General features: G+C 37.1%; 3 protein-coding genes across 3 annotated transcripts; 2 read left to right on the top strand and 1 right to left on the bottom strand.

The window, feature by feature from the left end:
* Positions 1–624: 624 nt before the first annotated feature.
* On the bottom strand, positions 625–4,369 carry LOC128995184 (uncharacterized). Its single transcript, XM_054420119.1, has 2 exons — positions 4,295–4,369; positions 625–1,899 (listed from the first exon to the last, which is right to left on the bottom strand). The coding sequence occupies exon 2, from the start codon at positions 1,897–1,899 to the stop codon at positions 673–675; it is 1,227 nt and encodes a 408-aa protein (XP_054276094.1). The 5' UTR covers positions 4,295–4,369; the 3' UTR covers positions 625–672.
* Positions 4,370–8,872: 4,503 nt separating this feature from the next.
* LOC128995563 (uncharacterized) lies at positions 8,873–12,778 on the top strand. Its single transcript, XM_054420581.1, has one exon. The coding sequence runs from the start codon at positions 8,873–8,875 to the stop codon at positions 12,776–12,778; it is 3,906 nt and encodes a 1,301-aa protein (XP_054276556.1).
* A 233-nt stretch (positions 12,779–13,011) lies between these two features.
* LOC128995562 (uncharacterized) lies at positions 13,012–14,460 on the top strand. The gene has a single exon (XM_054420580.1). The coding sequence runs from the start codon at positions 13,012–13,014 to the stop codon at positions 14,458–14,460; it is 1,449 nt and encodes a 482-aa protein (XP_054276555.1).
* The last annotated feature ends 340 nt before the right edge of the window (positions 14,461–14,800 follow it).

Below are 14,800 nucleotides of genomic sequence, written 5' to 3'. Positions count from 1 at the left end.
ACACTTATTTTCAGGACTATTAACGTAATATACTATTGTGTCATCCTATTCTACCTTTAAGACTATTTGTGAGATTGCTATGCTGTTAAGAGACATCTCTAAGACTACCATCGACAACAGGTAAACCTTGTTTTTTTTTCAACCCAATACACACCGGCACATCAAAGAAATTTAAGCTATCCTGCATGGTGGGACAACACACACAGGATCTGTCAGTTTGCAGATACATCCATCTGTTTTCCATCCAACACATTGAAACCCAAATATTATGCAGAGTATTTTAATTTAATGTTCATTTAATTTCATTCATAAACTATCTTTTTTCATCTGGATATATTGGTGAATTGCCACTTATCAAGCAATGCTAGTATTAATTTTTTTAACCAATGTTTGAAAATATTTGTTTGGGTCATTACAAGCTCAAAGACAATATATTGTATTGGCAACCAACAAAGGTTCAATCCTTGGCTGTTATTGGTTTCTTGACACAGACATTATTTATCATTGTGCTTTTTCAATGTTGTAAATCATCTGGCCAAACAAGATAAAAACAATAGTTTAAACGAATACCCTAGGAAACAATGGTAAAAACAACGGCTGCCACGGAACACACAAAATCAGTAATATTTTATTATAAAATCTTTAATGAGGATATGTGTTATAACAACTTAACTACCCATTGTGTTTTTCTAGAGAGCTGAAAACTCCATTGATCTCCAGAGACTCAACCACCTGAGGGAGTATTTTGTCACAGTAATCTTTAGTGTAACACTTGTCGTAAAATTTCTCTCCCGCACTCACGTCCTTGGAGACCAAAACCGCCATGTCCATGGAGTCAGGATGCACAAAACAAGGCACAAAAGAACAAGATATGAACAAAGCTAATGGCTTCAACTTTTCCACATCCCGTATCACCTGTTCATAAGTCAACTTTTCAGAACAGTTGATTTTTTTTAGATTTGAATTGAAACAATCGATGTAAATTCTGTACAGTTCTTCTAATCTGTTATTCTTGACTTCACTGTTTGCACTGGACGACAAGAAGAACATTAAATCAGTAACAGGTGACCCATATCCTGTCACCTGGAAATCAATGAGTTTTATGTCACAGACTTTGTTGTTTTTGTCGTATTTGAACATCATGTTAGTCAGCCACGGATCTCCTTGTTTGATTGTGTTTATTTGTTCACTTGGCTTGTGTGCTTCTACCATCATATCCCATAGGTGAGGTGTAATATCTTTGATTGTTTTAGAATACTTCTTGAATCTGTCTACCTTCTCAATTTCTTGTACAAACCGTTCTGCACCACTTTTAATCATGATTGGAAATATGCCTTGGGTCTTAGATTCTCTTGTGAACATTGTGTCTTTTTTTATAGGTTCCAAAAGTTCTGGATTTTTTTTATAAACTGGAATAGACAATGAGTGGAATGAGGCAGCTGCAATCATGTAGAGGCGACAATGGTCGAAATCCAACTGTTTTGTTCTATCAACCATCAAAAAACCTGTTTCTTTCAAATCTTCAAGAATAACCACATTTGATTTAGGAGTGAAGAAGCTTTTTGGAGCAAATTGCACATCGCCAAACTGAGTTGCATATGGTATATAATTGTAGTAAAATGAAGGTTCGTGCATGGCAAATTGAGTTGCCATTTCCTGCAAAGGACCTTCGGTAAGTTCAGCTTTGACGATGAATCTTGAAGTCTTCATCTCAGAATCATCTCCGTCCACTTTCCATTTCAGCTCAACTCTGATGATGAAGCTCCCATAGTTGTTGCCAGGTGGAGCTGCTGATGAAGTGGTCAAGTTTGTTACCACAATGTTGTTGTTGTCTTCTTCTTTACGGAGACATTGTTCAAAAAATTCTTTTGTCAACCACTCTGGAAGTGAAGACTCCATCTGAACATAAAAACCAACAGAAATTTTAGATTCTTGATAGATCTTGATTTTAAAACTTTAAATACTCCTGCGCATATGTGTTTGAATCAACCCACTCAGGAGAGAATTGAGGGAAAATTAGAATTGTGTCAAATAATCTGGATAAGTTCTCTAAAGCCACGTTTAGAATAACATGGGAATTTTAAATTAAAAATTTTTTGGAATTTTCTCCGTAACCATTGGGCGCATTATAACGCTTCAATATACTAAATTATTTGTTTTTTTTTTTTAGCTCTACAAAATAGTTTGGAAAGAAATTGGAAAATTTTATGATTTTTGGGTCACAAATGGGAAACACCCATTTTTACCCCATAAAACCCCGTTCCCATGATCCAATCATGCTGGTTCGCAAACTCGTTTGAATTACACGAGTATTTTGAGTAGTTGAGTTGTCGTAGGTTTACACATTTGTACCGAATTTCATAAAAATCAGATCATTTTTGCTCGAGTTATCGCGCTAACGGACACATATATATATATATACTAGCTGTACCCGCGGGCTTTGCCCCGTTTAACTTTATAAGTGAGCTCGTTCGCATGGCTCAATCACGTCCTGGTTGAAGTTTGTTCACTACGCTCACTCGCTTTTAGGTTGGAGCTGGTTCGCTGCGCTCACTTGCCTTCAGGTTAGCTCGTTCGCTACGCTAACTCGCCTCCAGAATGAGGTTCGTTCGCTACGATCACTCACCTTTTGGTTGCAAATTAGCTGTTTTTGTCATAAATGTAAAAGAAATAATAGTGCTGCACCCTGTTGGTAATCCTTGTAACTTTAATGCTATTGAACATCATAGAACACAGAACCAACTTGTTTAATTGAAACAGCTGTTAAGATTCATTAATTCCATTTAAATATGAGTACTCATAAGGTTAACATGGGAAACTCCAGAGCCACTGGGGCGGAGCCCGAGAGTCCGATCAGAATAAAAACAGCTTAGTTTTCCTATTTAATGCCTAAAGAATCAGTGTACTAAATTTCAGCCTCCTAGGTAAATGGGAAGTAAGAGAATTATAGTGATGAGTGAGTGAGTCAGTCAGTCAGTCAGTGAGTCAGTGAGGGCTTTGCCTTTTATATATATAGATAAATATATTAATATATATATATATATTAATATATATGAATTTGACCTCAAAATGAAAAAAAAAAAATCGGTCTCGGGTCCAGGTCTTACCATGAGTACTACGGTAATAGCTTATTCCCTATATGGGAAATTCGCTAACAAGACAACTTTACTAATGTGTTTGCTATTGTTTTTTTATATCATATATGGTAAAATTAAACTCAATGCAATATTAATATATTGAACCAAATTATCTATATATATAAAATCCAATGTATGTTTGTTTGTATGTATGTTTGTCCTTTATGGACTCCAAAACCGCTCGACAGATTGTAATGAAACTTTCAGGCATTATTAAGCATTCTTCAAGGATGGTTTGTGTGAATTTTGGTGTAGATCCGTCAAAAGGGCTCCGCCCCAGTGGCTCTGGAGTTTCCCATGTTAACCTTATAAGTACTCATATTTAAATTGAATTAAAGAATCTTAACAGCTGGTTCAACTAAACTATTTCATTCTGTGATGTTCAATAGCATAAAAAGTTAATAGATTTACCTACAGGGTGCAGCACTATTATTTTTTTGAATTTATGACAACAGCTAATTGCAACCAAAAGGTGAGTGAGCGTAGCGAACGAACTTCAACCTGGATGTGAGTTAGCGTATCAAACGAGCTCACCTGAAGGCAAGTGAGCGCAGCGAACGAGCTCCAACCTAAAGGTGAGTGAGCGTAGCGAACGAACTTCAACCATGACGTGATTGAGCTATGCGAACGAGCTCATCTTGAAAATGAACGAGCATTTGACATAAAACCACATTAGGACAGGGCGACGTCTGTCGGGCCAGCTAGTAATCTATAAATTATAAATATGATGTTTATTGATACTTAATCTGATAATATATCGTAAACTCTCTGCGGTACTGTACCGTTTATTATCAATCATTTAAAAGCTGAGAGGTTTTTAAATAATCAGTGTAACTAAAATTTTTATTAATCAGTATGGTATTCATTTTTTATTGTAATATAAGGTATTCTACTACCTACTGAACTATTTTGGCGCCATAAAAGAACAGATCTAAATGTAAGAAAAATATGTTTTCACCTTATTTCACAACCAACTAACTTTTGAATCAATTGAAATACTAATTGACTTACATATATGAGTGCATTTTGCATGTACACGTTGATAACAAAATCAATATTCAAGCAAAATTCAGCATATCCAACTGATACTAACACAGATACATACTGCAATAGCTAAATTTGTTTAGTCATTGAGTGATTTAGGACCAGATAGTTACCTCTAAGAGTAGAGCAGTGAAGGACACAGCCTCAATTATGGCTGAAGGCACACTAAACAATCCAGTCAACTCCCATTGACGTAATCATGCTATTTGAGTGCTGTTCCCACTCATAGGAACAACAACCACTCAAGTTCAGTTCTTATCTGTGTCATGTTGTTTTGCAACGATAAAATATTAATTTTTTAGATGTCCTAGATTTTAGCTCATATTATATTGGTCATCATCTTTTTTGCCTGAATTCAGGATATATTGTAGTTTATCACCCACAATTTGCCAGCATGTGGCATCTACAAGGGGTCTTATCTTCTTAAATCACTAGCATTAATGCAAGTAGAGTTTAATTAGTAATTTCACCATTAGTCATATTTGCAAATGGTTCTTGGATCCCTCCCTGGTTATAGTGCAGTCTCCATTATTAGCCCCTGTATTTAAATGATTGATGTAAAAGTAGATGTTTTTGAGAGACGGTTTTATGGCATTTTCTGACAATAACATGGTTTTATGCGAAGGTCATTTGCTACAGGGGAGGAATAACTAATACAGTAGCTTAAATGCAAGCCAGTATTTCACTGAAGGTTCTTAGACCAAAATATATAGGATTATATAACTATAAATGGAGAAATACAACTTAAATTAAAGTAAGAGTTCGAAAATTTATCAAATCTACGTTTTTTCGGTCGAGTAATACAGTAGATAAATATATGCCGATGCTTGATGTAACATCTATGCGTGCATACTACCAATTTGAGACATCAATCATGAAAATCGGTCGAGTAGAAGAGCCAAACAAACTCCGAAAAAAAAAAAAAATTTAACTCCCTTAAGAAATACATGGGGAGCAAATTTAGTTTACGTATAAGCCGAGTGGGACTGTAGATAAATATATACCGAAGCTTAATATGAAATCTGTGCGTGCATACCTTCAATTTGAGACCTCAATAATGAAAATCGGTCGGGTAGAAGCACCAAACCAACTCGGAAAAGAAAAACAAAATTTAACTCCCATAAGAAATACATGGGGAGAAAATGTTGTTTACGTATAAGCCGAGTGGGACTGTAGATAAATATACCCAGATGCTCGATGTGAAATCTGTGCATTAATACCATCAATTTGAGACCTCAATCATAAAAATCGATCGGGTAGAAGAGCCAAACAAACTCGAAAAAGAAAATCAATTTTTTTTAATAAATATATTCTAACTATCATTATATTTTTGTGTTTTTCCGGAACATGCTGTAATTCACAAGGGGCAAACACCTAAAACCTTAAAGTACATGTCAATACGAGCACAAAAATGTGTATTTAAAAAATTCCCACCAGGGGGGGGAGGGGGGGCATATAGACCAGCCTCCGCTCTATTTGTTTACACTTCCAGCTGCGACATTAGGCCTAGTGATTTCATTAATTGCAGCGTGAAGACCAAAACTAGATATTAGGTTTTTAAGTTCAACATCTAATGTAAACAAAGCTAAGTATAATGTACAACAAACAAACAAGTTCCTTGCTATGCCTTTTGATGAAAATAATGTAAGTGGTCCTGATGATGATTTTGTCTTTCCAAAACGTAAACTTACCTTTTCTTCCTCTGAATCTCAACCGAAACGATATGTTTGAGATTCCAGTGAACTATGTAAAGGCAATAAATATCAAATTCTGTCTGAAAATTCTTACAGTTCTAATGGTAATGGCAATGACGTGGATCAATCACACGAGATGGATGATTCTACTTTGGAAAATCAAGTAAATGACCCAAAGTTAAAAATCCCTCCTATATTTTTGCACAACGTAAACAACCACCAAGAAATAATAAAAGATGTCCGAAATATGGTAAAGGCAACTTTTTCAACTCAAGTTCGAGGGCAGTCCCTTAAAGTGAACTTGTCTAATATAGATGACTTTACAAATTTGACAGCCTTTTATGATTCTTCTAACATTAAATATCATACTTTTCAACCCCTACATGACAAAAAACTAGAAGTGATTGTCAGGAACGTCCCTACATCATTATCTGAGAATGAAATTAAAACTGAGCTAACAGATCAAAACTATCCTGTCATTAGAGTCACTAGGTTACTCAACATAAAAAGAAATGCTGTAAGGAAAAAAAGTTCCTGGACTTATTAGAAGCTGTCAGACAGGAAGTTTATGTTAAAATCACCTGTGCAAAAGAAGTCAAGTTTCACACCATGCATAGTTTAGTTGAAAAGACATCATGCAGTTTATCCAGAAATAAAGAAAAATTACCTGAGGGTGGTCTGTAGAAGTTTACGATCACTGTTTTGTACTTAACACGATGTACCTCCACTAATATACTCAAATTTAACTTATTGTAAATTATAAAGTCTAGGTTCTCATTTACAAGTATTGCAGATCCACCATGTTTAGACAATGATCTAGCAAAAGAGGTTGCAACTAAGTAGCCTCTTAGGCGTTATTAATATCATTTTGTGAGACCCAGTTCAGTAAAACAAATCACATCCACACTGTCTACTAGTGCAGTAGAAATAATTGAAAATATAGCTTAAGGTGGAACTAATTGCAACACAAATGATTCTTGCTGTGAATGGTAGGTAGTATGCTTCTAATCAACATACTAAAAATATACATCCGTACATTGGCGCAAAATACGTTTTTTTGGCCGCCATCTTGAAAAAAGGGTAACAATTTTAATATTCGTAAAAATAACTTTTTGGGTATCAAATTATAGGAAATTTAATGCTGAAAAATGTTATAATAGTGGTTAGAAGCACTCTTTCTCTTTAGAAATGTAGTACAAAATACCCCCGCCGGCCCCGCCGCAGCAAACCTGCAGACTAAACGAATTTCCATTTGTCTTAATTGATTTTCAATTAAATCTAATAATTAATTCAGTTTTAAAATCTTTGTACAACTAAATCTAGAGTTCTACTGGACCGATTTTATTAACTAATGGGTCGTTGGAAAGCTTAATTCATGTAGATTTTCAAATAATTATGAAAGTTTGATTTTTTTAAAGATTTACTAGGTGAAACCCGTCAACATAGACAGTTAGCCTACTGTTGAGGTTGCAAGCAAAATCTTTTGACTATAAATCGATATAACTCCATTTTTAAACAATTTGGGTTGTTTGTGATTTAGCAGTGTGCTTTAGGTACGTCCGATCTTAATAATGAATAATTCCAATGGAAGCTGGTATTTCACTGAAGGTTTTTAGATAACAACATATGGGATAATGTAACATCTTGAATACATCTTTAATTGAAGTAAAAATTAAAAAAAAAATCCAATTTAAATTTTTTTGTAGATTAATACATTTGATAGATTAATGATGATGCTTGAAGACAAATATGTGCTTGCATAGCTTTGAGACCGAAATTATGATCGGTCGGGTAGAAGAGTCAAACGAACTAAAAAAAACACATTTAACTCACATAAGTAATGTACAGGGAGGCAGTTTGTGCATGACTCGAAATATACGTCAAAATGAATGCCGATGCTTGATGGCAAATCTGTGGTGCGTCCATACCTTTATTTTTAAAGCCGGATTTACACTATGTAGAAAAACCTGCTACATATATAACTGCTAAAGCCTATAACATTTTTATATAACTTTTGCTATATAACATTGCTATATAACTTTTGCTGTATAAAAAATTTACAGACAATTTTAGTGATTCTGGTGCTAGTGCTATATGCTATGTAGCACAACCTCATTCGCGTTCCGTATCGAAATGTGCGCTGAAGAGCCTTGTTCGTGACAGCTATCGCGGTGATCTTGGAAGTCAGAGAGAGAGAGAGAGACGGAAGTAAAGATTTTAGCAAGTTTTAGGTTCATCCGCTTCTTGCTTCGAGAAATAAGTAGAGTGTAGCAGATTTATTACGGGACCTTAATGATGACGCATGCGCTGACAATCCATAATGAAAACGCAAAATAAGGCGACGGTAGCTTCAAAAACGTTTTACGTATGACCACAACACCGGTTGTCCACGGAACACTTCAATTAAGTTTATAATTGCATCCCGATCCTACGCCCTGTCACTTTCTGTTTCCAGTCCTTCCATTGTAAACAAAGATCGCTGAGCAAAACCGTTCGCACCCAGGATCTACAACTGTGAACTGTTTGCACTAAATGCTACATATAGCAGATGCTAGACAAAAAATATATGTATAACATTGCTACATATAGCAATGTTAGATGTAGCACGTATTTATTTTGATCTTTACCGACTCCCGATGGATAGCCCCATTTTAGCTGTATATAGCAGGATCTGCTACATATAGCAGTGTTATATAGCACTTTTGAAAAGCTACTTTTTCTACTTCTAGCAAATGTTATATAACTGTTAGATAGTTTTTATTATAGTGTTTATAGTGAGTTTAATGCAGATTTAGTATGCACTGGAACAATGATTTGGTATAATTTAATATTAATATTGATCAGCTGGATTATTGGTTTCTAAATAAATGAAATGAAAAGAACATTAGTTTTATTAGCTAATTAATTTAAACTATTAATTTTGAACATTGGTGCCGAAAACCCTTAGGAATCAACTAAATGTCAAATAAAGGAATTGTTACAAGGTCCAAAGCCAAAATGTCACTTGTAAGACAACAAGATGGTGAAGATAAATCAAGTGGTAAGTCAGTTCCTATCACAGCAAAATCTCACAAAACTAGTTCAAGTCAAAGTAGAAATAGAAGTGTTACAGAAGTTGTTGATGAGCTTATAAAGATACAGGAAGAGGAGACAGCTGTAATAATCTCTTCTGCACAAGCAAATGCTTTAGCTGAAAAGGCTATTGCTGACAGAAGACTGGCTCAAGTGCAAGAAGAAGCCAAGTTGAAGGAAATAGAAGTCAAGAAGAGGTTACTTGAAGGTCGTCTTTCACTTCTTAGCAAGGGATCGTCTAGAGGTAGCAGTAAGTCATCACGACGGACGCTCGATTCACTTCTACAAGAGCCAATATCGACTAAGGATGCTGTCGAACAGTGGATGCAGGTGAAGGAAACTGACAAATCTGATCAGAAATTTAGTTTGGAGCCTTGTGGCATGAATGAGATGAAGACTTTGAGGAAGGAAGATTTCATACAGCGACAGGATTTTCAGTCTAGTTTTTCGCCTCGAGAAGAACATTGTGCTGGACCTCGAGATGCAAAGACTGAAACACTGGAGCTAAAAGGAAAAGATAGGAAGCATATTCTTCGAGATGTTTTGTGTTCCCCTCAAGATATGCAACCTAAATCTCAAAGTTATCTTAATGACAATCAGTTTGAATCAAATAGAAATACAGTAGTAAATAAAGGATATTTAACCAACGATGAAAAGTCAAATAGAAAGAAGATGCCTGCAAGAGTTTTATCTACTCTTCCGAGCTTCAGCGGAGATCTTGACCAATGGCCCGCTTGGATAGCTGAGTACAATCGTTCGACTGAATTGAATGATTACACGGACCTAGAGAATCTTCAGAGACTACAGAAGTCCTTGTCCGGAAAAGCAAAGGAAATGATTTCAGCCCTATTGATATATCCCGAAAACGTAAAAGAAATTATCAATTTGTTGGAAAAACGTTTCGGAAGACCAGAAATCATAATTAAGAACTTAATTGCAAGTGTGAGAAGTCGCCCACCCACAAAAGATTACAAGCCTGACACTTTGGTGACTTTCAGCGACATGGTGCGAAACTTAGTGGTGACAGTGAAGTCCTTGAAGCAAGATCACTATCTGTTCAACCCCCAACTGATGGAAGAACTGACTGATAAGCTATCCACCAATATGAAACTTAATTGGGGAATGCACGTCACATCACCACAGTCTCAAATAAAACATCCTGTCGGCCTGGACACTTTTTCAATGTGGCTTTCTTCTGTGGCAGATGCAGCAACTATATGTACTCCTAGTACATCATCTTTACCTGGGAACTACAAAAGTGCAACAAGTGGGAATTCAAACCAAAACAAAAACTATGTGCTTATCCAAGAAGAAAGTGACAAAAGACCTGGAAAGCAGATGTGTCTTTGCTGTAAGAAAAAAGAACATTGTTTGGAAGACTGCAAGCAGTTCTTAGAATATGATGTGAACAAGAGATGGGACACAGTCAAGAGTTGCAGTGTGTGTTTCAATTGCCTGAAAAAGAAGCACCGAGCAGCAAAGTGCCGTAAAAGGGTTGCCTGTGGAGTGAACGGTTGTACCTACTCTCACCACAAACTGTTGCACTGCCCCAGAAAGAAAGAAGATGAGAACACAAAAGATCCTGAACCAACTGAAGTACAAACAGAGCACGTAGGGTATCAAGAGGAAACGATAGCAAGGGTTCTCTTAAGAGTTCTCTCTGTGACTTTGGTGGGAAGAAATGGAGTGAAAATTTACACGTATGCACTTATTGATGATGGTTCTACCGTTTCCATAATTGAAAAAGATTTGGCAGAAGAACTTGGAATTGAAGGTCCTGAAAAACCTATATCGTTTTCATGGACAGATGGGTCTGTTTACACTGAAGAGCAGTCTCAAACCATATCAGTGACAGTTATTGGAGAAACAGGAGAAGAGTTATTACTGGACAATGTGAGGACATTGAGAGAGTTGCAGCTACCAACACAATCAATTAGCATGGAGAAAATGAAAAGAAAATGGTCGCATCTACAAGACATCCCAGAGGAAGTTTTCAGACGTGGTCGGCCAAGACTTCTCATTGGACATGAACACATCCACCTGACAGTTCCTCTGCAAGTTGTGATCGGGCCTGCCAATGCACCTATTGCACTGAAGTCAAAGTTGGGATGGACAATTAACGGCCCCACTGGAAAAAGTATTTACCAATCTCGAGTCGATGAAGAATTTGTGATGTTTAAAAGCGAGATAAGCTCAGAGATAGAAGACCTTAATTCGATAGTCAAAAGAAGTTTCGATACAGACTTTTTTGATTGCTCAGATTACAGCTGTAAGAAGACTGAAGAGGAAGTGAGAGCAGAAACAATTTTGGAAAATACATGTTCTCAGAAAGAAGATGGATGTTGGCAAGTTGGTTTGCTTTGGAAAAAAGACAATCCTCACTTACCTGAAAGTCGGTCTGTTGCTTGGCGAAGATTAAACTATGTCGATGAAAAAATGAAAGAAAATCCAAAACTTAGCGAACAATATCATAAACAGATATTAAGCTACGCTGAAAAGGACTACGCAGAGAAGCTGAGCCCAGATAAAGCTAACAACAGGAGTGAGAAGACATGGTATCTCCCTCACTTTTCCGTGATCAACCCAAGGAAACCAGACAAGTTCCGGTTTGTGTTCGACGCAGCTTCGAAAGCTCACGGACAAAGCTTAAACAGTCATCTACTTCCTGGGCCAAACTTGTTTAACAGTTTGATTGGTATTCTGTTTCAATTTAGAAAACACAAGATTGCGTTTGCAGCAGACATAGAAGAAATGTTTCTGAGGATAAAAATAATAGCAGAAGATCAAGATGCACTACGATTTCTCTGGAGAGGAGGAAATAGAAATCTTGAAGAATGGTGTATGACATCTATGATTTTTGGAGCGGTGTGCTCACCTACTAGTGCCATCTATGTCATGAGGAAAAATGCTGAAAAATATGGAAAAGAAAACCAAGAAGCTTTGCATGCCATACAAGAACAGTTTTACATGGATGACTATCTGGACAGCAGAGAAACTATTGACGAAGCAGAAACTTTGGTAAAAGATGTAGTAAATATCTGCCAGAAAGGAGGATTCAACTTGAGGAATGTCATCAGTAATTCAGAGGAACTAATTAGTTCACTGCCCAAGTCAAAATGGTCAAGCAATTACTCGAATGAAGAATTGGGATTATCAGCCGAGGATACAGAACGAGTTCTCGGACTGCACTGGAACTTTCGTGAAGATGTCCTTGTCTTTAAAGTGAACTTCATTAAAGTAAAGAATGAAATTGTACAATTAAAGGAGTCACCAACAAAGCGACAGGTTCTGCAGGCTGTGATGTCTATTTACGATCCATTGGGATTCATTACTCCGATTACGATGAAAGGAAAAATCCTTGTACAAAACCTGTGGAAGTTAAACATTCAATGGGATGAAGTAATACCAGCCGAATTACAGAAGTTGTGGGAAAACTGGATGAAAGATGTAAAGAAGTCAGAAAACTTGAAAATACAACGGTGCTACAACCTAATTTCAAATTGCTCCTTGCAGCTGCATATATTTTGTGATGCGAGTGAAAAAGGATTTTGTTCAGTGGCCTATTTCAGAGTGGGAAAAGGAGATCAAGTTGAGGCTACATTTGTACTGGCAAGATCACGTGTTGCTCCCCTAAAGTCGTCCACCATCCCTAGACTTGAACTACAAGCAGCTGTATTAGGCAGTCAAATTGCATCTTTGATCTATCAGTTTCACAAAATGGAAATAGACCAAACATACTTTTGGACGGACTCAAGAATTGTGTGGTGCTGGATTCAAGCAACTCAAAAGCAAAAGTCAGCCTACGTTGCTAATCGTGTTGTAAAATACTGAACAACTCAGACAGAAATCAATGGAGGTGGTTACCTACGACAGAAAATGTAGCTGATGAAGCTACACGGGAATCATCAACTCCATTAACAAACGATTGCCGTTGGCTTCAAGGTCCAGCCTTCTTACTTAAAAAAGAAAAAGAATGGCCAAAAATTGAAAGCATTTCGAGAAAAGAAGACTGCAATGAAGTAGCCTTAGCAATTTTACCTGAAAACAAAGAAAATGTTATAGATATGGAGAGATTTTCAAAATACTCCAGACTCATAAGAGCAGTAGCATGGATGCAACGATTCATTTCCAATACGAGATGTAAATCTGAAAGAAATACAAATGTGAGTCTTGGTGTTGAAGAGATTCAACGAGCTGAAGAAACCTGCTTCAGACTTTCACAACTAGAATCTTTTCCCAAAGAAATGAAGAATCTTGAGGAGAACAAGCCAGTTCCTCGAGAAAGTCGACTTCATAAGCTAAGCCCTATTTTGACAGGGAACTTGTTGAAAATGAGAGGAAGGACTGAATATGGGAACCAAATCAGTCAAGACTTGAAAAATCCCATAATTTTAGATTCTAAACATCGACTTACAGTCCTATTGATCCAACATGAACATGAACAGGCAGCTCATCAAGGTCAAGAAACAGTGGCAAATAATTTGAGACAACGATTTTGGGTAATCCGGTTGAAGCGAGCAATTAAGAGCTGTTGGGCAAATTGTAAGAAGTGTCAGCTGCGCAGAAACACACCTAAAAATCCTGAGATGGCTCCTCTTCCGGCAAACAGATTGGAACCTTATGGACGTCCATTCACCTGTGTGGCTGTGGATTATTTTGGTCCTCTGGAAGTCACTATAGGTCGCAGAAGAGAAAAGCGATATGGAGTGTTGTTCACATCTCTGTCAGTGCGAGCGGTACACTTGGAGATTGCAAATTCTCTCAATACGGACTCGGCAATTCTTGCAATCAGGAGATTCGCAGCAAGACGGGGTTGTCCTTCGGAATTGATCTCAGACAATGGTACCAACTTTAAGGGCGCAGAGAAGGAATTAAGAAAAGGACTTGACTCGTTCGATAACGAACAAATTAAAACGTTCTGCGTGGGGAAGATGATGAAGTGGACGTTTCTACCTCCGGCGAGCCCTCACATGGGTGGTGCGCACGAACGTCTTATACAATCTGTGAAGAAATGTTTAAGAGTGATTTTAAACACCCAAGCTCCTAAAGAAGAAACGTTGACTACTCTATTATGTGAAGTAGAATACATAATCAACAACAGACCCTTATTTCCTGTATCAGACGACCCTAATGATGAGCTCCCTTTGACACCAAACCACTTTCTCCAGGGAGGAGCAGATAGAGTCACACCAGCTGTCATTATAACGGAGAAGCACCTGCATAGACAATGGAAGATCGCACAGGACATGGCAGACAAATTCTGGAAACGTTGGCTGAAAGAATATGTGCCTTTACTGAACAAACGCTCCAAGTGGCACACAGCACAAGTAAATCTGCAAGTTGGTAACTTGGTCCTTATAACTGATGAAAACCAAGCCAGAGGGCATTGGGCTAAGGGCAAGGTGGAGGCGGTACACCCTGGGCGAGATGGCCAAGTTAGAGTAGCGGACGTTCGTACAGCCACCGGAGTCTGGTGGAGACCTGTAACCAAACTGGTGAAGCTGATGACCTGAGAAACCCCCCTGGGAGAAATGTTAGATAGTTTTTATTATAGTGTTTATAGTGAGTTTAATGCAGATTTAGTATGCACTGGAACAATGATTTGGTATAATTTAATATTAATATTGATCAGCTGGATTATTGGTTTCTAAATAAATGAAATGAAAAGAACATTAGTTTTATTAGCTAATTAATTTAAACTATTAATTTTGAACAATAACATTGCTAGATGTTACACAAATATGCTATATAGCAGGCTTAGCTACATAGTGTAAATCCGGCTTAAGGCCAAAATTATGAAAATCGGTCGGGTAGAAGAGCTAACCCGACTCGGAAAAGAAAACCCAATTATTT

Source organism: Macrosteles quadrilineatus, unplaced genomic scaffold (genome assembly GCF_028750875.1).
Source record: "Macrosteles quadrilineatus isolate MER2022 unplaced genomic scaffold, UCM_ALF_1.0 Scaffold_5__1_contigs__length_97177068, whole genome shotgun sequence".
In the NCBI taxonomy this organism is placed as follows: Eukaryota; Metazoa; Arthropoda; class Insecta; order Hemiptera; family Cicadellidae; genus Macrosteles; species Macrosteles quadrilineatus.
This window is presented reverse-complemented; position numbering and strand designations above follow the sequence as displayed.